A 23,518-nucleotide genomic window follows, 5' to 3' on the forward strand; every position below is an offset into this window, starting at 1 on the left:
GGCCCCTGCGTTTATTTATTGAATATGCACTTGTATTAAACTCTATCCACCTCTTTCTCCCATGCCAGTAAATGGAAAAATGCACTTTCACATTATAATCTCTACTATTAGGTTTTTAAAGAGTATAAATCCTTCATTTCCTTTATAGATTCCCTTAGCAACTCATTTGGGGTCTTGGGACAATGGAAGCTCTTTTAATGTTGTGCTTTACTGACTGACATCAAGAGTGGGTCATGAGCCATGGGAATGATGAACATATTATTAGAAGGATAAATATTTTCTTTGTAACCGACCTGCCTATGTTTTTACACATATTTTTTGACACATTAAAATCTAGTCAACAAAATGTGTTTTTTTTCCGTTTATGTGCATTTGGAGAAGTTGGATCTTTTTTTAAAAAATTGCCAGCTATCAGTCCTTTCTATAGCCTACCTTGTCCTTTATTTATTTTTGTTACGTGTCAGCATTTACAAACCTGCCACTTTGGCGATTCCATAATCAATTATGGCTGTTTTGCTTTCATTTCCATTTCTTTCTAAACATAGAAGGCAATTATCTCTTGACTAGAGAGATTTCTAAATTTAGCGGGTAGGAAAATTAAATAATAATCAGGAAACCAGAGCAGAACATGCGTGCTCCACATGGGCCCTACACTCTATTATACAGTAGCTTCTCCTGTGGCTCCCAACATGGTTTTCCTGGCTTACCGTGCACCCTTGGGTGAAGTCATTCATTTTTTCACTTAACTTACTCATTTTAGAAACTAATAATGAGGGGATTTTTTTTGTTTTGTTTTCTTCCAAAGAGGGTGTTTAGCATTAAAACAACATTTGTCACCTGTAGGTGTTGAGATTTCAGTCAGTGTCAGGAGGTGGGAAGCATAGTACCGAGAGCATTTGCTGTAAGAACTTTGGGTGAAAGTAATCGGGGTAAGGGGAAGAAAGTGAAAAGAAGGATTTAGTGTTACCTACAATATTTGCTTTTATCTGTAGAATCCCGAATAGTTCTTGTCACCGTTTAACATGCCTTCAGATCTATTATCTAATTTTATCTCTTTCTTACGACAATCCTGTGAAGTATGGAGATTCTGGGCTCTTGAGTTCTGTGAAGTAATGAGAGTCTTGGGTGTACAGACATGGAGATTGAATACCCAACGCAGTCACTTTGTGCTTTAACACACACACTGTAATAGGAAGGCAGGGCTGGTTCTATATCCTGACCTGGTCAGTTGTGCTGATTGGCTGGGTGACTTCGGGTCAGATCCCTCACTTCTCCGAAACTCAGTTTCTTCAAGGAACGTGAAAATAATTCCTATTCCAGAGGGTTGTTGTGTAGGTCGAGGTTCTGACCCTAAAGTGCTCAATAAATATGTTAACCCTCTCTTCCTTTTTCTTTAGGGCATAGGGGGTTTTCTTAGAAGTAATTCACAGCTTATTGAAGAGGAAAACCCGTGAAGAGAAAAAGTCAGTTTAAGTCATTGTATCACTCACAGAGACTGTGGAACAAAAATTTTAACCACCACAGCTGAAAGTCTGTTTAAAAGAAAGGGTTTATTGAGCCATTGGAGGCAAGGAAAAGGACCTGGGGCGTGAAGGCAACCATAGCAGCCTTGCCCCCTGGATTGGTGAAGTGTTTTTGTACATCAAGGAGCCGGGGGAAGGATGGAAGTTGTTCTGGAAGAATTTCCATGGGCTCTAGACAAAGGGTGGGGGAAGGTGAAGTGTGGCTGCTAGGCAGGGAGCTCCTAAGGAAGTATTTGCTGCTCCGGATTAGGGGTGGGCCACGGTCCAGAAAGTTCACGTGCACACAAGCCGTGGCTCCTGGGGTTCAGCGGCCTTGGCTCTCCTCTCTTTTAGATAATCGCAGAAATAGCCACATGGAAGTTAATTCAGAGTTCCAGCATACACTCAGGAATGCGGGCAGGCTTGCTGGCTGACCCCCCAGCTATTGGCCTAACTGCTCCCTCTCTCCTTCTCCAGCCATTTTTTTTAGAACATCTCAGATTTTTCTTTTTCCTGTCAAGGTGTACTCAAACTAAGTAGTTCTTCCTACTCTGTCCTAGATTTGATTACCTGATAATATGTTTGAAAGCTACTTGCTTGCTCTGTAGGTAGTCAGTTCTACAAGCCCACGATCTAGGAATAGTACCTGTGCCAGATGTCTCGCTGAGGGACATAGTACTCGCCAGAGGCCCCCTGTCCCGGGCTCGGTGGGAAATACCAAGTTAAATTTTACATTTGAATTTACAAGTCCACATTGACTGGAAAGATTTAGTTTGGGAGGGAAAAGACACAATCTGACAGTCATTACTGGAATTCTGAAATCCTGGGAAGTAATGATTTTACTGGCATTTTGGTAATGGAGCTTTGATTTTTATGCTTAATCATTATAATAATAGGTGGTGATAATAGGGGGAAGTAAATGTTTACTTTGTTTATAACCAAGCCAATCCCAGAGGAAAATGGGAGGAGAAGAGATCCCGTAATGTGGTATGCAGAGTAATAATCAAACTGAAGATTAAGTCTGGAAACATGCGGCAGTCGCCACCCCCTGCCTTCCCTCTCTGCACCTCCCCTTGATTCCCCAGGGACTGGTGAAGGAACTCTGGAAATCTCAGCGGGAGATAAAGGCCCACGAACTGTCTGTGGGATTTACGGCCGGCTGGGAAAGCTCCTGGGCCGAGGGGGAGCCTTCCATTCATAGCAGGCTTCATTCAACAGGAATATGAGGTCACACAGAAGCGCCCTCCCCCCTGCTGACCTTTCAGACAGAGGTTGGCTGGGCTGCACCAAAACAGAACAGATTCCAGAAAGCCAGGGCACCTGCTAGCCTGGGCCCTCAGGATATGAAGATCTTGGGCATTTCAGGCAGAGAGGGGGGGGGGGCAGGGAGGGAGATTGGGAAATTTACGAGGTCACTTTGGATACCAAATTGCATGCGAGGATTTGTGATGTTATTTGCCAAATGCAACAGTGACTATTTTAGTTCAAACCTTTCCCCTCATGTAACTCTAAATCCTTGAACTTTTCAGAATACCACGTGATTTCTTCATTTTATAAAGTCAATGTCCAAGACATTGAAACTTTAAGTTAATGCCCTAGGTCCCATAGTCAGTCAGTCTCAGAAGTGGAAGTGGGACACAGGTTAATTCATAACATCTTAATCATTAGCATTCTGAGTTTCAAGCAGAAAAGAAGCATATAAAAGTGAAATTGTTTTATTTGAAAAGTGTAGTCAGCAAACTCCCTGAAATCCACTTAATTTTGGAATCTGCTTCCTTAAAGACTTTGGAATCCTTAAAGGAGGACCGGAATGTCAGAAATAGGGATTTGTGTCCGAGAAGGTTGAGTCTGTTATGGATTTCATTGGTCTGAGCAGATTCACAGCCAGGAGGACTACTATTTTTTAGGAGATGGAAAACACAACTTCCTGTTTCCCCCGGGAGAGTGTCTGGATTCTGTGGGGTGATCTGGGAAACCCTGCTGAGACAGGATGGTGGGGGGCTGGGATTGCTGTGTGATAAAACACTGGCTGTGATTTGTTATTACAGCCCCTTTAGCGTTTTCCTGAGGATGAAGAAGGGTATTCTTCATAGAAACCTGACCACATTCTAACATGTAGCTTCAAGCAAAGTCAACTCTTGGGGCTCTTGTAATGTGTGTTTTTTTAAAAAAAAATTTCTTTATTGGTTAAGGTATTACAAATGTGTCCTCATCCCCCATTAACCCCAACCTCTTATAATGTTTTTAGAGCACATTCATTTGTATGCATATGCTCCTGTACCTCTCCCTCCATTACATATCTACTGTTCTCTTAGCTCAGAGACATACTTTTCTGTCTCCTATAAGATCAGTATCATAGTGACAATGCAAATCCCTTCACTGCAGTATACACAGAATGAAAAAAGTGTTCAACCAGAATGAAGTTCTTTCTTGCATTTACCATTGACATAATCTGAGAGGGTCCCCTGGGCAGTGTGTGCTGAGAAATCAGCTGTCCAGAGCAGAAGTCCTGATTTATAGCCCATTTGCCGATTTCTGTGGTGTAATTCTACCATGGCTGAAATTCAAGATACCAACATGATGTCACTGAACATGGAAGTGAGACAGAGTGTGTGCAGTTGGGTCTTGCAAGCAGGACCAGCTGGCTCCAGCACACCGCTGGCGAGACCTTGATATGTTTGCACAATGAGTTGGAAAGTCCATATGTTGGCATGTATATGAATCTGGTGTGAAGATTTCTTCTGGGTTCTCTGCCCAGAGATGCCGCCACAGATCAGGTGATGTGTGAATTTGCCACATGCACAGGTGCTGCTTCTGGTGCTTGACATCTTTACTCTTGGAACCCCCTTGATTTTGGTCTTCCAGGTGCCACCCTGTTCTACACATGCTGCCCGGGAGAGCAAAGCCATTTTCATTGATGTAACTTCTGCCTATTTCCATCTTAGACCCCTCTCCCCACCTTTTAGATTATAACTGCCTATTGGACTGTCGCATGGAAAATCCCAAAGGTGCTCCAACACTTCTAGAGTGGAATTTAGTACCTCTGCCCCACAAAAATCTGCCCCCCCCCCTTTCTAGGTGATACCATTATCTCTCCAATCATCCACAACTTGGAAATTAGGTCAAGATTTTGAATTTTTTATTTCCCTTCTTCTTCACCCTCTTAATCACTGAGTCTTGCCAATTCCTGAATATTCCCTAAATATGCCCCCCCCCCCCCTTGCTCTATCCCATTGCACAAGTTAAGGCCTATCTGGAGTTGCTCATCTGGAGTATCAACAACTTTCCTGCTGACTCTCAATTTTAAAGCCTCCCGTCCAATCTGTCCACACTGTGGTTTCTCTGACCATGTTTACACCTACAGAAAATGGGAGTCTAGCTCCCTGGGATTTGCTCCGATGCCTTCATCAGGTGGTACCTTGCTGACGCTGTAACCAAGCTGACATTCCCTCTGTCACACTGCTCCTGCAGTCAGGATTCCCCCCTTCACACCTCTTTTCCTCTTAATGCCTTCGTGCTGGTCTCTCTGCCTGCTGTGCCCTCCCAACATATTAACTCCCACATGTTAACTCCCACTCTGACTTAAAATCCGATGCAATCATCACCTACTCAGGAAGCCTTTTCTGATGCATCCTCTATCCTGGGTCCCTCCTGGTTCTTCCATGGTATCTGCCTATCTCTCTGCCATGTTACTCACATTGCATTTTAATGGTATCTTTGTGTCCTTTTCTTCCATCATACGGAACAACTTGGGTGTCAGAACTACATTCTGTTTCCTTTATATCTGTACTGCCTTGCACAGTGCCTGGCGCATAGCACTGCCAAGCTAATGTGTGGTTGAATAAGTAGATGAATACATGAATGAGAGATCCATTGTGAACCCTTTGTATGCACTTAGCATAGGGTTGCCGGACCAAATAAAAATACAGAATGCCAAGCTAAATGAAATATGAAATTCAGATAAACAACAAAAAAATTTGTTGAGTAGGTCCTAAATACTGCTTGGGACATACTTATACCCCCAAATTATTTAATTGTTTGTTATTTACCTGAAACTAAAATTTAGGAGCCCTGTGTCTGACATCTCTGAATGGTCCATGTGTAAATATCTCACTGTATTCAGATGCACTGGCTTAGCCATGACATGCTGTGTGCCATTATGTACATGTACTGTTGCTTTGCCTGGCAAGATCATTTATTCTGTACATATTTGGGTGCTATGGATAGATGACCAGAGTTTTAGAGTCACCTCATGGCATTTCCTGTACTATCTGTGGTTCCTTGGTGTTCTTAGTGGTGGTTGCAGGTATCCGAAAAGGGAGTATAAATGTACCTGTGTTGCTCTGAGGTGAATGGAGAGATGCAGCGCGTACCTTCCTAAAGTCTATGACACCTTGGAGGTGGGTGTTGGGTTTTCTTAGGGAGTCGGTCGTGACTGGAACAGTACTCACGCCTCTGCTCAGGCAGGATGCCTGGGAGCTGATGTGTTGCAGACGGAGCATGACCCGGAGAGGGACTTCACACTGCCTCCAGGCTAACGGGCTGTTTGTTTAGCAGCTGCTGATAGAGGATCAGATAACTGATGTATTATTTTGATTGAAGGACACTTGTTTTTTTTCAAATTGGAAACACCCAACTTGTTAACAGTTTATGTTTTAGACAATGAAAGAGTATGTTTCTCCATGACTGGAAACGGAGTTGAAATATGGCACATTTCATCTCCCACATCCTCTTTCTCCTGTCTCCCTCATGCCAAAATTGATAATTATGAAAATTCCGTGGCAGAGTTTTAGATATTTATCCCTTAGGAGTCAGACATATTCTCTTAGGGAGAACTGAATTCTAATGGTGGAAAGACTGGCCAAAAATACAGTCATGAAACATTTTTGTGGCCTCAGTATCATGATCTTGTCAGTAAAGCGATGGTCTCTGATTAAATCCAGATTGAGCTGTTTCCTGTTAGCGTGCTAACCCGAGGGCAGGCTCAGCCCTCCACATCTTGCCTCGAAGTCTGGGTTATTAAACACTTGTCTGCCAAGCCCCTCCCCCCCTTCACTTCTCTTTTAAACTAGAATTCAAAGGTATTGAGATATTACAAACAAAAAGATCCTAAAGTCTCTTAAAAGGATTATGTAGCTCTAAAGTCTCTTAAAAGGTTATGAATATTTTGCTGCAAAAATGAAACCAAAATTTTAGTTTCTCCAGTCTGACCATAAGGCAGAGCATATATTTTCTTTTGTGTTTCACTTTTGTATGATTTTATTTTAAAATAATTTCAGTAATGAGCAGATAGATCGTTTTTAAGTTTTTGTCCTCCATTTTGAAAATGTACTTTATTTGAACGTTGGTAAATTAGGACCCATCTTCAAACACCTCATCTTCCCCTTGCTGTAGCAAGTAAATATTAGGGTGCTGAGCAGATGTGCAAAAGGTGACACTGGGCAAGTGCCCTGATGCCCTAACATGCATTGTTAATTTGGGGGAGAGCAAGTTTAGCACTAGAGCAATTCCTGTACTTCGCTTCATACATTGTCGTTGATGCTCACTCATCGCCCTTAGAGAAGGATTTAAAAAATATATGTCTTTTTATTGATTTCAGAGAGGAAGGGAGAGAGAGAGAGAAAAACATCAATGATGAGAGAGAATCATTGATTGGCTGCCTCCTGCACGTTCCCTCCAGGGGATGGAGTCTGCAACCTGGGCATGTGCCCTGGAATCTGACCAGGAATCTGATTCATAGGTTGACACTCAACCACTGAGCACACCGGCCGGGCTAGAGAAGGGTTTTTAAAATCAAAATTTTCGAAGTATTTGATTAGCCATCCTGTTAGCCCATACAGGTTCTTCCTAATTTACAGATGCAAACACTGAGGAGCAAAAACCTTTAAAGGGACTTATGGGGATCCAGCATGCACATTGACATATTTTTTCAGAGGAAAAGGCAGACTGAAAGGAAGCGACTGGGTTAATGAGCGCCATGATTTCATTCCCAAGGGAGAACGTGGCTTCCTGCCAAGCCCGCTTTCTGGCAGGAAAAGGGACCCACTTCATCAGGTCCTCTGACAAGCATTTTTCTCTGTGTTTGAGTTTTTGGCCACATCAATGCTCAGTGAAAACTTTGTTCTGTTAAATAGTTATTACTTTCAATAAGGAAGGATTTAGTTTTAAATTGGAATTTGCGTTGTGAGTAAAATAAGAATCATCAAATTACAGAGCTGTTTGGTAAGGGAAGCCTGACATTGTCACAAGGTAAGGAAGTGTGATGTAGAATTAAAGCGTGAATATTCCCGCAGACTGAGAAGCTCTTCCTTTTCTTGTTGTTAACATCTGACACTGAAGTGTAGTCTTTGACTGTCACTTTTTAGTATTATCAGGCTGGTAAGTATTTTGACCAGGTCTTTCAAAATGACTAAGTAAAACATGCAAAGTATCCCTAAATTTTGGTATTAAGAGGGGTCAAAGAATTATAGATGTTTTTATAGAAGATAAAAATTAACGTTATATTTGGTCTTCATTTTTCTCATTTTTAAATGAGAAGTGACAAATGTGAATTAAGTTTTATTTATTTATTTATTTATTTAAATATATTTTATTGATTTTTTTACAGAGAGGAAGGGAGAGAGATAGAGAGTTAGAAACATCGATGTGAGAGATACACCGATCAGCTGCCTCCTGCACATCTCCTACTGGGGATGTGCCCGCAACCCAGGTACATGCCCTTGACCGGAATCGAACCTGGGACCTTTCAGTCCGCAGGCCGACGCTCTATCCACTGAGCCAAACCGGTTTCAGCGTGAATTAAGTTTTAAATGCATCCCAGTGACTTACTAAGCTAACATTTTCCCTAACTTTGTTCATTCTAACATTCTACAAGATGCTGTGAGAATAACGGGAAGTTCACTTGTAAATGTGTGTCATATACCTTATCCTTCTCTTGGAGTTTTATAACATATTAGCATATGAAAGACATTAAGAGATTCTAAAATAAAGCCATGTACTTGACTTTAACTCTACAGCTCCCAGACTTGACCTTAGCCCCATTTGACTTGGAATGAGTATTTTATAGTATACACATAGGGCACCACTGTACCAAGTAGTTAAAAATGTAATTAGGCTTTGAAACCTATATCTTTTTCATTTATTGCTTCTGGATAAAGTTAATCGATGCTCCTGGGAGACAGATAGGAAATATTAGGCCTGCTCTGAAAGTATACACAGAGTGATCAAGAACAGTTACTAGGCCATGATCGGAGTCACAGGCCTAAGGAAACAGTTGGTATTTTGCTTGAATCAGACCCCCGTTTTTAGTATCTTCCAAAATTAAATACAGAAATAGTCACCAGCCCATAAGCTGGAGTGCTCCTATTAATCCCTGTTGGCAGTTAGACGTGGTGACACTTAGCTATTCTAACGCCTCGGGCGGAGATGGCCGCCGCTTTGGTTTTACAGAAAGCAACGTCGCCTGCTGGCTTCCTTCCAGTGCTTTAGCTTCTGACAGGCCAGATGAAGAAAAAGCAAGCATGCTGCATAGTAAGCACGTGTCACTATTTAGAGATTCAGTTTTCCGTCTTTAATTTTCACATGTCTGATTATTTCAATTGAGGAGAATTTGATATAAAACCATTCAAACTTACAATTCAGAGAAATTGACTCGTGAGTCTTTGCATCACTTGGAATGATTACCTGCTTTAGAAACAGATTCTCTGGGTAGGTCATCTTCCCCAGCACCTGTGAAGGACAAGTTCAGCTTTGAATACTGCATCTCTGTAAACTTTGATAAGCACAGATTTACTGCAGAATGTAAGGCATATCTGTATTGTTCTTTAACCTAATTCTCTTCCTTCATACTCAGGTTTGAAGCTGTACAGATTTTATCACTAATCACTTCTTAGTATTATGGTTTATGTCTCCAAGGTGCAGTTATACCTACCAATACTATTCACAGTTTCACTTTCATGTGACAGTTACTTCTCATGAACAGATTTATTCTCTTTTGCAATGCAAGTCTCCAGAAGGAAGGGGTCATGCTCCCCACCCTTTTCATTACTCCCCAGAGATCAGCCTAGGGCTGCTTGGTCTGGCCACTTCTTAGTCAACTATGTTGATTGCTGATGATATTAAATCAGAAAGTATATTGCCTTCCATGGACTGAAGAACATCAGATCGTGGTCAGACCTCCATAGGTTTCCATGGAGAATGCATACCTACCATGGCTGATTTCTCAAGTTATCAGTATGATGTCAACTGGCTTACAATTTAGCAATCAGCTGTCCAAAGCCAGTATGAGTTGGCTCTAGCTCACCACTGTGGGTACTGTCTTTAAGGAGATTGAACAGCCTTATAAAGACAGAGAACAAACTGACTGAGGAGGCCAAAGGGAAGGGATTTGGAGGTGGGTGAAATAAGATAATAGGATTAAGAAGTATTGATTGGTAGTTACAAAATAGGATGGGGATTTAAGGTAAAGCACGGGGAATATAGTTAATAATCCTACATAATAAAGGGTAATATGCAAATAGCTCAAATGGCAGAACAACCAATCAAAGTGTAATATGTTAATGATATAAGGCTGCTCAACCGCTTGCTATGATGTGCACTGACCACCAGGGGGCAGATGCTCCGACCAATAGGTTCGCTTGCTGCTGGGGTCCGGAATGAGGAGATGGGCTGGACATGCCCTGGAGCCCTCCAGTGGTCCCTCCCTGGCCCAATCATGTACTGGTGGGGTCCCTCAGCCTGGCCTGTCGCAATCCGGGACCCCTCAGGGGATGTTGGAGAGCCGGTTTCAGCCTGATGCTGCAGGCCACTCCCCTTGGGAAGGCACCAGATGCAGGGCTCATGGCTGGTGAGCGCTGCTGCGGCAGCAGGAGCCTCTCCCGATTGGGACTGATTGGGCACAAGCCTGTGGCAGGCACAGTGGGGCCAGGATGAGCAGGAGTGGCAGGTGGGAGCTGCAGGCGGCGTTGGACTGTGGGTTTTAGCTTGATCCGTGCAGGCCAACCAGAGGGACCCCACCCATGCGTGAATTCGTGCACCGGGCCTCTAGTATTGTAATAACTATGTAAGGTGGTCACTTGCATTGTTGGAGGGAACACTTTGTACACATGAAACGAATACAAAATAGCATTGAATGCAAACTGCAATAAAAAAAAATTTTATAGCCCATCCGGCGTGACTCAGTGGTTGAGCGTCAACCTATGAACTAGGAGGTCATGATTTGATTCCTGGTCAGGGCACATGCCCAGGGTGCTGGCTCTATTCTCATTGTGGGGCATGCAGGAGGCAGCCAATCAATGATTCTCTCTCATCATTGATGTTTCTGTCTCTCTCTCCTTCTCCTTTCCTCTCTGAAATCAATAGAAATATATTAATTTTTCTTTTCAAAGGATGAGTTGGAAAACTTACCATGGAACAATACAAAGGAGATGATTGATACCATTTACTAAACTTGCTCCTGGGGTTATTGAGAACATCTTTGATAAAATATGTCAGTCACCTAGTTCTTGATAGGATAGTAAATAGAAGCAAATGTAACCATGATGAAATAGTACCTCTACTTCTAGAGAGGAAGGAAACACACAGCACCAACACCAACACCAACCCCCTACTCCACTGCACCCACAGGTGAGGGATGGCCTTTCATGGCTTGTAGGGAAATTAAAGCAGAGCAAGGGGAAAGCATGACTGGCTCTGATTCAGCTATTTCAGTGTTTTCAGTTTTCCTTTGCAGTGTTATTTCTCCAACTCACAACCCTGCATTTATTGTGCAGGTGGAAGGGGACCAGCTCCCTCCAGGACATACCGTCAGCCAGTATGAGACCTGTAAGATCAGAACGATAAAAGCCGGCACCTTGGAGAAGCTGGTGGAGAACCTGCTGACGGCTTTCGGGGACAATGACTTCACCTATATCAGCATCTTCCTGTCAACGTACAGAGGCTTTGCCTCCACCAAAGAAGTGTTGGAACTACTGCTGGACAGGTAAGAATCGGAAGGAGGGTGAGAGGGGAGGGAAATGTAGGACTGTGCAGAGCGAGGGATGGGTTCTGAATCACCTGCAGTTGGTGCCGAGTGACATGTATGAGAAAGGATTAACTGGAAGGGGTGGAGCAAATGGCATGGAGATTATTCAGGAGCCACTTTACGATCTATTTCTGATGAGTATATCTCATAAAAAATCTATGAGTTAGGAGTACATGCTGTGAATCTAGCCTTGATTGTTTATAGAGTTCACTTACTATTTGGCACCCTAAAATTTTGTCCATGTTTTTATAATTTCATATAATTCCAGTAAGTCACTGGAAGTTTTATTGGGTTGTGAGATTTAAATATGCTAATATGTGTGAAGTATGGAGCTCAGTGTTAAATCTATAGGAAGCAGCTCATGAATGGTGGCTGTAAAAATGATGATGATAATAACTTCCAACAACCACTGTGCATTGGCTGCTTTATGGACATGCACATAAATGTCATCCCTGATTTATGTGAAGTCACACGTCACATATAGTAGAGCAGTGTACATTGTAACACACACCGATGATTGTATTTCCCCCTTTATTTCTAATTAAACTTTGTCTTTTAAAAAATAAGCCAGACAATTGTTTTAGAATCATGAGAGTTCTCATCCAGACCCTTATATTCTAGGGTTTCCTGTATCAGAAAGGAAATGAGATAGGATGTTTTTGTTGGACTTGTTGAATACTGATTTTTAACTAGGTTTAAAAAGTTGACAATAGTATGTCCTCATGTTAAACGTTCTTATACTGTAGGAAGGTATAAAAAAACACACACAAATATTTCCTCGTGGCTACCTTTTCCCAAATAACTTCCATCACTTTTGTATTTTTCCCAAATTTTGGAGCAGTATACGTACATTTATAGATTTGTACATTTATATAGCTATGTGTCATGCATGTGATATTACATATAGATAATACACTTAAATATGATGTAAATAGAATCACAATACTCAGTCTGTTTTGAAATATTTTTTTTCACTATTGTATCTTGGAGATTTCTTTGTTCATTAAGGGAATTAACATAAGTAAAGGGCTTATTGAAACAGGGCTGACATTTTGAAAGCTCAAATAAACTGTTATTTCAAAATCAGCACATGTAGGTAGATTTACCATATTCTTTTTATTGAATTGACTTTTCTGTGGATAGACAGTTTAGCTCTCTCCAGTTTTTAAATTTTTTTAAAAAAATTTTAAACAATACTGTAAAGAGTGTCTTTGAATATATATCTTCTGAGTATCTGTTTGAGAATTCCATAGGATAAGTTCATGGAAGAGTGATTGATAGGTCAGAATGTTTTAGCACTTGAAAATGTGAAAGGTATTGCTAGATTGCCCTCCGGACGGCTGCACGAGCCACACTCCTGCCCACAGCAGAGGGTGCCCCTTCCCTCACTTTCCCCACACCCTTGCCAACTCTGCCATCGAAACTGTCTCTATCATGATCTGTCCACTGACAAATAACTCATTGTTTTTAAATGTATGTTTCTTACACTTATGAGTGAGGTTTAGCATTCTTTAAAATGCTTAATGGGGCCTTTGTGTTTTCTGTGAACTGTCTTTGCATATTCTTTACTTATTTTTATTTTGGACTCTTGTCATCTAATTATTGATCGGCTAATTACAACTATTTGTATAGTAACAAAATTGGTGCTTTGTTTATCATATGTTGGAAATATTTTTCCTAATTTGTCCCTTGGGTTCCAAAGTTATTTATTCATATTCTTTTTATGAAGACATTTAAATATTTTTCTGCAATTGTATCTATCAGTCTTAGGAAAGGCCTTTTAATAATCAAGTTCTATTCCAATGGAAATAAGATTATTGATAACAGTGGGATTTTCTCAAGATATTTTCCTCATAGATGCATACAGAGTGAAATCATTAGGATTGTATGTCCTGTGTATTCAGGAGCATTCACAAGATCTCTCTCCTTATCATGCATTGATCTGGTTATGGTAACTCTGGATTTAGAAAGTCTTGTAGATTTTTGCATAGCAGTAACTTCAAATACTAAGCCTGCAGTGTAAACCTGTGGGATTAGTGAGTCATTTTTTTCATAATTTGTTTGCTTGTATAATACCTCTCACCTATAAATAGAACCTGAAGAATTATGCGAGTTTTCTCTTTGCTATTCTATTTTTAAAAAAAGGCTGCAGTATGCTAACTGTTGGCAGGCAGTAGGAGGAAATAGGTCAACCCCTCAAAACTCCTGCAAGAGTTTCTTGGAATGGGTGACCTCTTCTACTTCTGGGGTATCTCCATTGATTCGAGGCTACAGATGGCCACAGTCAGTAAGGGCGCGCGTGTGAATTCCAGCTGCTCACCACAAACAGTGGACAGACACACAGGAACTAGAGTGTTTAGTCTATGACTCGTGGACATCCAGCTTTTATTTGATGATTTTAAAAAATCTTCTCTTTGTTCTCCTATTGTAGACATTTTTGGATTTTTAAAATATTAACTAGATGACAATGATTAAATAACGGAATCAATATGAATTCAAATTCCATGTAATTCAAACAGTCATTTAAGGTATAACTGAATGAAGAGTTAAGGTTTATCTTGAACCATTTGGATGGGCCAGGGCCTGGCCTTGAATTTAATCTCATAGTATGTTTTTCCTTGCGTCTGAGGTGAGTGGAATCATCACGTACAGAATGCCTGTGAGATGCCCAGGGCTGCAGGACACTATGGGCGAAACGGATATATAAGGCTTGGTTGGTTCTCACTTTGGTGGTGAATTTGCTGAGAAGCTGCATGTACTTACCCTCCAAAGACCCTCAGTTGCAACCCCCTCTACATAACTTATATTCATAATTTTGTATTCTTTTTTCTTTGAGAGGACCCCTCAGATTACGTATCCTGACCCTGCAAAACCTGGATCCACCCTGAGAACTTAATATTTACTGCAGAAGATAAAGTTTACATTTATGAAACAAGTAGACAACCACTTAAGATGGTATAAAAATTGCCCTAGCCGGTTTGGCTCAGTGGATAGAGCGTCAGCCTGGGAACTGAAAGGTCCCAGGTTTGATTCCGGTCAAGGGCACATGCCCGGGTTGTGGGCTCGATCCCCAGTGAAAACTTGCAGGAGGCAGCCAATCCATGATTCTCTCTCATCATGGATGTTTCTATCTCTCTCACTCTCTTCCTTCCTCTCTGAAATCAATAAAAATATATTTTTTAAAAAAGCTTTATAAAAAAAAGATGGTATAAAAATGAAACCAGCATGCTCTGAAGAAGTTCAGAGAAATAAACCCCATTTATTTTGCTTCCTCTGCAGAAATTTGAAGTTGTCCAGATATGTACAAACTTTAACATGACTATTTCTTCCTCACTCCATTTCCTACTCACATGTAGATCTTGTGGCCAGATATTAATCTTTGTTTCATTTTAATCAAAATTCAGATTCTGTACAACACTGGGTTCTTAAATTTATTTTGGGGGACTTTAATGTCTATAATTGGGAGGTAAGCAATTAAGTTGCATGAGCTTACCTTTTCTGAATGTTTTTATTTATTTTAGAGAGAGAGAAAAGGAGAGGTGGGGGAGAGAAAGAAACATTGATCTGCTGCCTCACCCCTTACAGGGCATGTGCCCTGACCAGAAATGGAACCGGTGACCTTTCGGTCCATGGGACATTCAACCAACTGAGCCACTCCAGCCAGGCGATATACTATTTTCTTGTTAGGAAATTATAGTAGACTTGTTTGTGAGTCTCTGGTGTAATTTTAAAAATAATTTCTCTTGGTTTCATAATAATATATTGCTTATCTTTTGTGAAATCGACACTGAAAAGCTATTGTAGAATGTGCTAATCCTAACCAGTCAAAAATGGATTGAAGGCAGATGCTGCAGTATTTATTTACCTCCAGAGAAAAGCTTATTTGAAGTCAAGCTTTGATTTTCCTTAAGACTTCCAATCACATGGCTTTTCTTCTGTGCTTTCTGTGATTTAAATAAAAAACCTTTTTATCATTTTTTTTTTATTCTGTTAATATGAGCTTTTGTGTTTGACCAGTAGACAGTGGTTTAAAGTCCCCCATGGCTAATTCCATGTGTCTGCGTTACCCTGTGCTTGGGGTGATCAGCAATTCACGAGGAATCCTGCTTTCTGTGCTTCTCACCATGGCTCAGAGTTAATTCTAGGGCTCACTGGCTTCCTTTCAGTCTGAAAGTTTTTGAATTGTGGTTTAGTTGTTTGTATTGGGGCTTTGAGATTTTATCTTCTCTAACTTTAAACATACATTCCACTTAAAAATATATTCTTCCCACCACACCATTAAAAAAACGTAAGGGAGAAAGTTTCCTCTGAAAATACCCCATGTCAAGTGCAGGGAGAAACCTAACTCAGCTAGGGATCCTCACTGAGAGCCAAGAGGAGTTTGTACAAACATCTAGGTTTTTCTTCAGACAGCTGTCACATTAGCTACTTTTGGGATATTTATTAATCATTCTCTTTTTCTGCATCTCTCATAGCAGAAGTAAGCAAGATGCTAAGAGCAGGCAGAATAGGGGTGGACGAGGTCCCCAGAAACTTCTGCTAAGTTACTGGTGGCACTCAGGCCGCAGCAGGAACCTGAGTTAGCCCTTCATTTCAAGTGCCTTCTCCGGCGGAGGCCTTCCGGAGGGGACTGAGGTTGCAGCCACCCTTAACATGACGCTTTAAGGCCAGTGTGGCTTGAATTTGCTTACTTAGGTCACAGAGAGGAGACGAATTCAGTGGGTTTTTGAACTTATTTCTTCTTCCCATGTTTGCTTGCCCTGAGTTTTCATAGACGTTATCTCATTTAATTCATCTGTGATTACATTACTCCCATGTTTCCAGATGCAAATGCTGAGGCATAGAAACATTCAATCAGTAAGTGGCAGAGCTGGAATTAAGACCTCCATCTTTCTGACCTGGAAGCTCTTTATGATTTTATTTTATTTATTTATTTAAAATCTTTATTGTTGAAAGTATTACATATGTCCCCCCCTTTCCTTTCCCCATTGCCTCTTCTAGCCTGCCCCGCCCCTCACCCCAGGCCTTCACCACACTATTGTCTGTGTGTGTGTGTGGGGGGGGGGGGGGGGCGGGCCTCTTTTCAAGCACAGCATGTCACCTCTCGAGATTTGTCACTGCTGGGTCTGTGTATCTGGAGTGTTTCTGTTTATTTGATGTGCTCAGGCCAAATCCCCTGACCTGAATCTGCTCCTTTCAAAAGAGGACCCTTCTTGGAGGCTAGGGATAGCAAATGAGAAAGCTTGGGAGGATTTACACAAATATCCTACCCCTAAGGGGATGGTAATCTTAAATCTATACTTCATGACACCTGGTGAGGGAACACCTTCATATGGAAAGATGATGCACCAACGGCCAGCAGGAGAGGGGGGGGCTGCCCTTGCCGGTGAAGCCAGTTCCTCTGTGGCTTAGAGAAGAGTTGATCAAATATAAAAGGAAAACATTTTATTTTTCCCATAGTCTGTCATACGTGCCAAACATGCTTCCTTTTCCTTTCAGAGCTTTAGGATACTCCTGGGGAAAGCAGTTTTCCTGTCTTTCTTCAAGTCATGAGATTTATGGGCAACACAGGAGTGTAATGGCTGCGAACATGGGCTTGGGACTCAGAAAATGAATTTGACTCTAGTTTTGTGCCCCTCACATGCTCTGCAACATTGGGCAAGCTACTTTATTTTACCAGCTTCCGTTTCCTTATCTATAAAATGAGAATGAAAAATAAGCCTTATCTATAGAGTTATTCTGAGTTTTAAGCTTGATAATATAAAGTTTTCAGTGTAGTGGTTGGCAAATATTAAGTGCATAAGAGATTACCATTAGAATTTCTTTCTTCACAACACTGACCACTCTTTGAAATTACCTTTCTTATTTATCCTGCTGTTTCCTGACCTGCCTCCTACTCAGAATCATGTCTGTCTTGGTCATTGCTGCGCCCTTGGAGAGGAATGCTATTTGGCAGTAGGTGCTTACAAATGATTTGTCTAAAAAAATAAATAATGGTTATTATTCAAGCCTGTATAAGCACTTGCATTGGAAGGTACAGCAGTGAACGTGACCCAGCCTCTGGCCACTTTTTGTGTAAGAGACAGATACAACTAGAGACTTGTACCATTATTGTCAAGGCAGTGACGGCTCAATGAATACTTTAAAAATTTGTTTATTTTTTAGAGAATTTTTAGGCTCACAGCAAAATTGAATGGAAAGTACAGAGAATTCTCATATACCTCCTGCCCCCACTATCAGCACCCCCACCAGAGCAGTACATTTGTAACAATCATTATCACCCAAAGTCCATAGTTTACCCTAGGGTTCACTCTTGATGTACATGCTATGGGTTTGGACAAATATGTAATGATATGTATGCATTATTATTATAGTATTATACAGGGTGTTTCCATTGCCCTAAAAATCTTTCGTGCTCTCCCTGTAATCTCTCTCTTCCCCCACCCCAGTCCTTGGCGATCACTGATCTTTTTACTGTCTCCATAGTTTTGCCTTTTCCAGAACCTTATGTAGTTGGAATCTTACAGCATGCAGTCTTTTAAGATTGGCTTCTTTTTAAAAAAATATATTTTTATTGATTTCAGAGAGGAAGGGAGTGGGAGAGAGAGAGAAACATCAGTGATGAGAGAGACTCGTTGATCAGCTGCCTTCTGCATGCCCCACACTGGGAATTGAGCCCGCAACCTAGGCATGTGCCCTGACTGGGAATTGAACTGTGACCTCGTAGTTCATAGGTTGACACTCAACCACTGAGCCACACAGGCCGGGCTAAGATTAGCTTCTTTTACTTAGTAACATGCAATTAAAGCTTCTCCATGTCTTTTCATGGTTTGATAGCTCATTTCTTGTTACTGCTGAGTAAGGTTCCATTGTCTGAGTGTAGCACAGTTTGTTTGTACCTACTGGGGATATCTTGGCTGCTTTCAGGTTTTGGCAATTATGGATAAAGGTGCTGTAAACATCAGGTATAGGTTTTTGTGTAGACATAAATTTTCAGCTCTGTTGGGTAAATGCCACTGAGCAAGATTGCTGGGTTAAATGAGACGAGTATGTTTAGTTTTGTAGGAAACTGCAAAAGGACCATATCACTTTGTATTTATTGCTCCATATCCTTGCCAGTCTTTGATATTGTCTTTGTTTTGGATTTTGGCTGTTCTAATAGGTGTATAGTGGTATCTCATTGTATTTTTAATTTGCAGTTTCCAGTAGGCACATGACATTGTACATCTCTTCATGGGCTTCCTTGTCATCTGTGTATCTTCTTTTTTTAAAAAAATATATTTTATTGATTTTTCACAGGAAGGGAGAGGGATAGAGAGTTAGAAACATCGATGAGAAAGAAACATCAATCAGCTGCTTCCTGCACATCCCCTACTGGGGATGTGCCCGTAACCAAGGTACCTGCCCTTGACCAGAATCGAACCCGGGACCCTTCAGTCCGCAGTGTAACGCTCTATCTACTGAGCCAAACCGGTTAGGGCTGTGTATCTTCTTTGATGAAGTGTCTGTTGAAGTCTTCTGCCCATTTTTAAGTCGTGGTGTTTGTTTTCTTATTGTTGTTTTAAGAGGGTTTATTTTTATGTGTTTTGGGTAACAGCCTTTTAGCAGATGGATCTTTCCCAAACATTTGCTCCATGGGCTTGTCTTCTTACTATCTTGATATGGTCTTTTGCAGAGCAGCTTTTAATTTTAACAAAGTACAGCTTATCAATTTTTTTCTCCCATGATGTGTGCCTTCGATGTTGTGTCTAAAAGGTCCTTGTCATGCCCGAGGTCACCTAGGTTTTTTCCTATGTTATCTTCTAGGAGTTTTATAGTTTTAGATTTTACATTAGGCCCGTGAGCCATTCTGGGTTAACTTTTGTGAAGGGTGCAAAGTCTGTGTGTAGCTTCCTCGCCCATCATGTGGAAGACCAGTTGACTCGCTGTTGCGCTGCAGTCCTATGATCAGGTGTGAGTCTTAAGATGAGCCTGGGCCCCTGGACTGGGACCTTTACCGGTGCTTCCTCAGGGAAAGGAAGGCTAGGGGGACCTGGAGATGGGGATTTCCTTTAGGGAGGTGAGGCTCTGATAAAACCCAGCCAGTTAGGCTCTGGGTAACTAGTTTCCCCCGAGAGCAGGTCTAGTTAAGAAGAACTTAAGGAGCACGGAGAGCTCTGGTATTTCAAAATGGCTCCCTTGCCCATCCCTTTGCGGGAAGCAGGAGGAGACTTTTTCTCTGATATTCACTGTGAGAACCTGGTCAATCTTCTATAGACAACCTAGTGGCTTCATCTGTAGTTTTTATCTTTCAGATGTGTCCACGCTGAGCTCTAGCAACTCACCAATGACAGTTCAGGTTTTCGTACATTGGCACTGGTTCCCGTGGGGATTCTCTGTCTGTGTCCCCAGCTTTGGGGACAGTGGTTTGCCCTCTGACCTCACGTCTCTGAGGGACCTAAGAAGAGCTGTTGATTTTTCAGTTTGCTCAGCTTTTTCCTTGTTTCTAGGACAGAGTGGCTACTTGTAAGCTCCTTCCATGCTAAACTGGACAATGGAAGTCCTCTTTTGCCCATTTTCAATTGCTTGTTTTCTTGTTGTTGAGGTTTAAGCTGTAGCTGATCTTCTCATTTTCTTGACTGAATGTGCACTTTTCTTCCACTGGGAGCCATGAGGTGGTCGTAGTAAACCTCCTTTCAGTAGCTCATAACACACATCCATCCGGCTCTCCAATGCTTTCTTAGCATGAGAAGCTGGGTAAGCATTTTTGAGATGCGTACAATATGTTCCAAATTACTTTTTGTAAAACCTCACTTAAAACTAATTAAGTTTTTTTTTTACTTAATTCTAGAATTAGACTGGGCACTTGCCAAATATTCCAATTCATGCTGGCATGCAGTGCTCATGAGACCCCCTTCCTTCCTTCTCTTTTAGCAGGAGGCAAGGCTTCTAATATCTTCCCTCAGCTCTTCCAAGTCCAAAGAGAGGGGGGTTATGAGCACTGTAGGGAGCAGATACTGGAATTTGACCTGCTCCAAGGGTCGCACGGCAACTTACACTGGTGACTACAGTACCTCCAGGTGCTGATCTCTTACAACAGTAACACTTACTAGTATATTAAATGTTATAATTAAACTCATAATATTACTTTCCCTACACTTTTGTTTCTTCTAAGAGTCACTTATGTCTAATTTCTATCACTTATATGGGAAAGTTTTTCAAAATAATGCTATACCATTTTCTTAATTTGTTTATTTTATTTCCACCCCCTTCCTCTCCCCCCAAAATGTGGAAATAGAATCTTTTGTCCCACGGTGCATGAAAAAGCTGAGGTTTATTTGTCGGTTGGCTCCAGGATGCTCATCCCACTCATAGAGTGGAAAAACTTTCAGGAAATCCTAACATTGCCTTGTTTCCTTTTCTAGCTCAAAATACAGACATATTGCATATCCTGACTAGAGGGAGAATTTCTTAGAAAACGAAGGCCATTTCTTAAGATTTTTGTTATAACAGATGAGTTTAAGTAGATTTTCTCTAGGTTTGAGTGTTCATGATTCCATAGTCAAGAAACCCTCTGATGGTATATATGTTGTGGTTAAAAATAAAGGCAGATTGCTGAAAGATAAATTGGATTCAGATCACATTTCCTGTGACTATTAGGAAGATGAAAGTATTTGCTGATGGGAAAGAAAAGATTATAATAAGGGCTATGAGAATCTCTGAGTATTGAAATGCTTCTAACATCAAAAAGAACATTGAAAACTTGTATAGGGCACGCAATTCATGAAAGGTCCCATGCTCTTGTTGGTTCATGCTTTATCAGGTGGAGAAAAGCAGTTTAGATAATAAAACTCTAGAAAATATAGCATTTATGGTAATTTACATACCATCTGTGGTGGGCACAATAATGGCCCCCAAACACATCTAGTCTTAATCCCTGGAACCTATGATTATGTTGGATTCCATGGCAAAGCAGAATTGAAGTTGCAGGTGGAACTAAGGTTACTAATCAGCTGCCTTTAAAATAAACAGATTATTTTAGATTATCTGGGTGGGCCCAGTGTTGTCACAAGGGTCCTGGAATGTGAAAGGTGGAGGTAAAGAGGGCCAGAGGAAAAAATGTGAGGATGGAAACAGGATAAGAGAGACCAGGAATTCTTGTTCAGGGACGTAGTAGTGCTCATGGGCTCAAGGAAGCAAAAGGTCAGTTGTTGGTTGACCTTCGCCGTTGTTCTGTTCAGGACATCACACCCTGTTCAGCCGTGGCCCACACACTCAGCTTGTGGAAGCGTGGTTGGAAGTAGAGCGAGGGGGCTCAGCCTCAGCGTGACTAAGGCTTTGTTACTCTTTGCTCCCTGTAGCTACACCACTGCGTTGGGGAACCGGAAAGCTTAATTTGGTTGTTTTAGAATTACCTCCAACTAGAAGCACACAAAGGAGGATGGAAATAAGTTCTCTTCCCTGCCGGGCTGCTTGTCTTTGGTAAATCTGTCTTTATTTTTGCCAAGTGGACCCTGCTGTCACCCCGCAGCATGGTGGGTCCTCCGTGGGAGCCTGTGTGACTGCAGGGCCCCAGCCTGACAAGGTGGCAGTGAGGGTTCTGTTCAAGCAGACACTGTTGGGTGTGTCAGGCTTCCCCATGGACCAGAGCCAGGCTAGCTTTCATTTCTTCAAATGAGAGAAATATGTTTCTGTGAAGTGGTTGTGTGTGTGTGTGTGTGTGTGTGTGTGTGTGTGTGTGTGTCTCATTTGGCAAAGGGAGGCAGGACATACAGTTACCCTTTTTTTAGAAAAGAATACCAAATTTCTCAGCAGGTTTAAAAAATGTGCTGCTGTTTGGGAACTAACCCCCCCCCCCCCCACCCCCAAAACTGCTGGCACACTGAGAGGCAAGGTGCATAGATCCCGAGTGGTAACCGGCCTCTTTTAAACTTAGTTTTGATAATCCAAAACAGTATTGTTTTTACCATTTGCTAGCAGTTGGTGGGAGGGATTGATCACCAATCCCTGTGCCAATTTGCTAAAAACTATGGACCCTCTCTATAGAAAAAAAGCTCATCACTAAATGTTGCGTGCTGTTTAGAGATTCCAAGACTTCCATGAGTTCATCCATAAGGGACTCCGCTGTGACCCCTCTCACCCCCCTGCAAAGCCGCCTTCCGTGACAAGGGGCATGGAGATGGCTATTATGCCATTATGAGAAGGGCACTGCTCGCAGCTTATACTGTGATGGGGCAAATATCCTGAGTATAGTTCTGAAAAAGAAAGTCATTAATTCCATTAAAGTCATTTCATGGTTTAAAAAAGTGTATCTCTGAATCACAGTTACTTTTTTTTTTTTTTAAATCACTTTTCTCTCACCTGACATTTCATTTTTAACCTTTTGGGGTTGTGTGTGTGAACTTAACCAATGAGAATGACATCAGGCCCCTTGTCCTGGGAAATAATTCTTTTGCCTTTGGTCTCTGCTAAAGTTGCCAGTAAGCTCCAGTTTAGATAAAGTGATGCTTTGTTGAGTCTTCTTAAGCATGGAAGTAACTCGTCCTTGCAGTGACGGGTACCATGATCTAACCTGAGATGCAGTGCATGTGATTTTGCATAGCTTATTTCACAGGGCTCTTGAAGAGCTGTTCATTAGCAGCTTTTCGTGGTTGGGGAAAACCGAGCCACAGGCCTGACTGATTTGATAATAATGCATTAATTCATCTTAAACCTGAGAAGAATTCTGACTTGCTAACATTGTGTGATTGTCAGCGTGTTGCCTGCCCCCTGGCCCCCAGTCCTACCTAACCTGTGTCTCCTGCTGTCCTTCCCTGTGACCCCACGAAGTGCTGCAGCGTGCTAACAAGGCGAGATGGCAGTTGACTGTTTAGTGTTGGTATGAACTGCAGTGCAGGGAGGGGTACTGATGAGCCACCATGCTCTGGGGGCAGAAGTCCAGCCAGAGAAGAGAAATGGATGACAAAGGCTTATGGAAACTAGAAGAAACCTTACAGCAAAGGTGTGGAGGCCATCA

The 23,518-nt window shown here is 41.7% G+C and overlaps 1 protein-coding gene across 2 annotated transcripts in view; it reads left to right on the plus strand.

Annotated features, from left to right (window-relative positions):
- Positions 1-23,518, plus strand: part of RGL1 (ral guanine nucleotide dissociation stimulator like 1) — a 215,119-nt gene that overhangs the window by 125,018 nt on the left and 66,583 nt on the right. For both annotated transcript variants that reach the window (XM_081113217.1, XM_081113218.1), the window contains one exon: positions 11,273-11,481. In XM_081113217.1, coding sequence (XP_080969343.1) covers positions 11,273-11,481 — 209 coding nt within the window. The remainder of the gene's footprint in view (positions 1-11,272; positions 11,482-23,518) is intronic.

Source organism: Myotis nattereri (assembly GCF_964212035.1).
Source record: "Myotis nattereri genome assembly, chromosome: 18".
Classification (NCBI taxonomy): domain Eukaryota; kingdom Metazoa; phylum Chordata; class Mammalia; order Chiroptera; family Vespertilionidae; genus Myotis; species Myotis nattereri.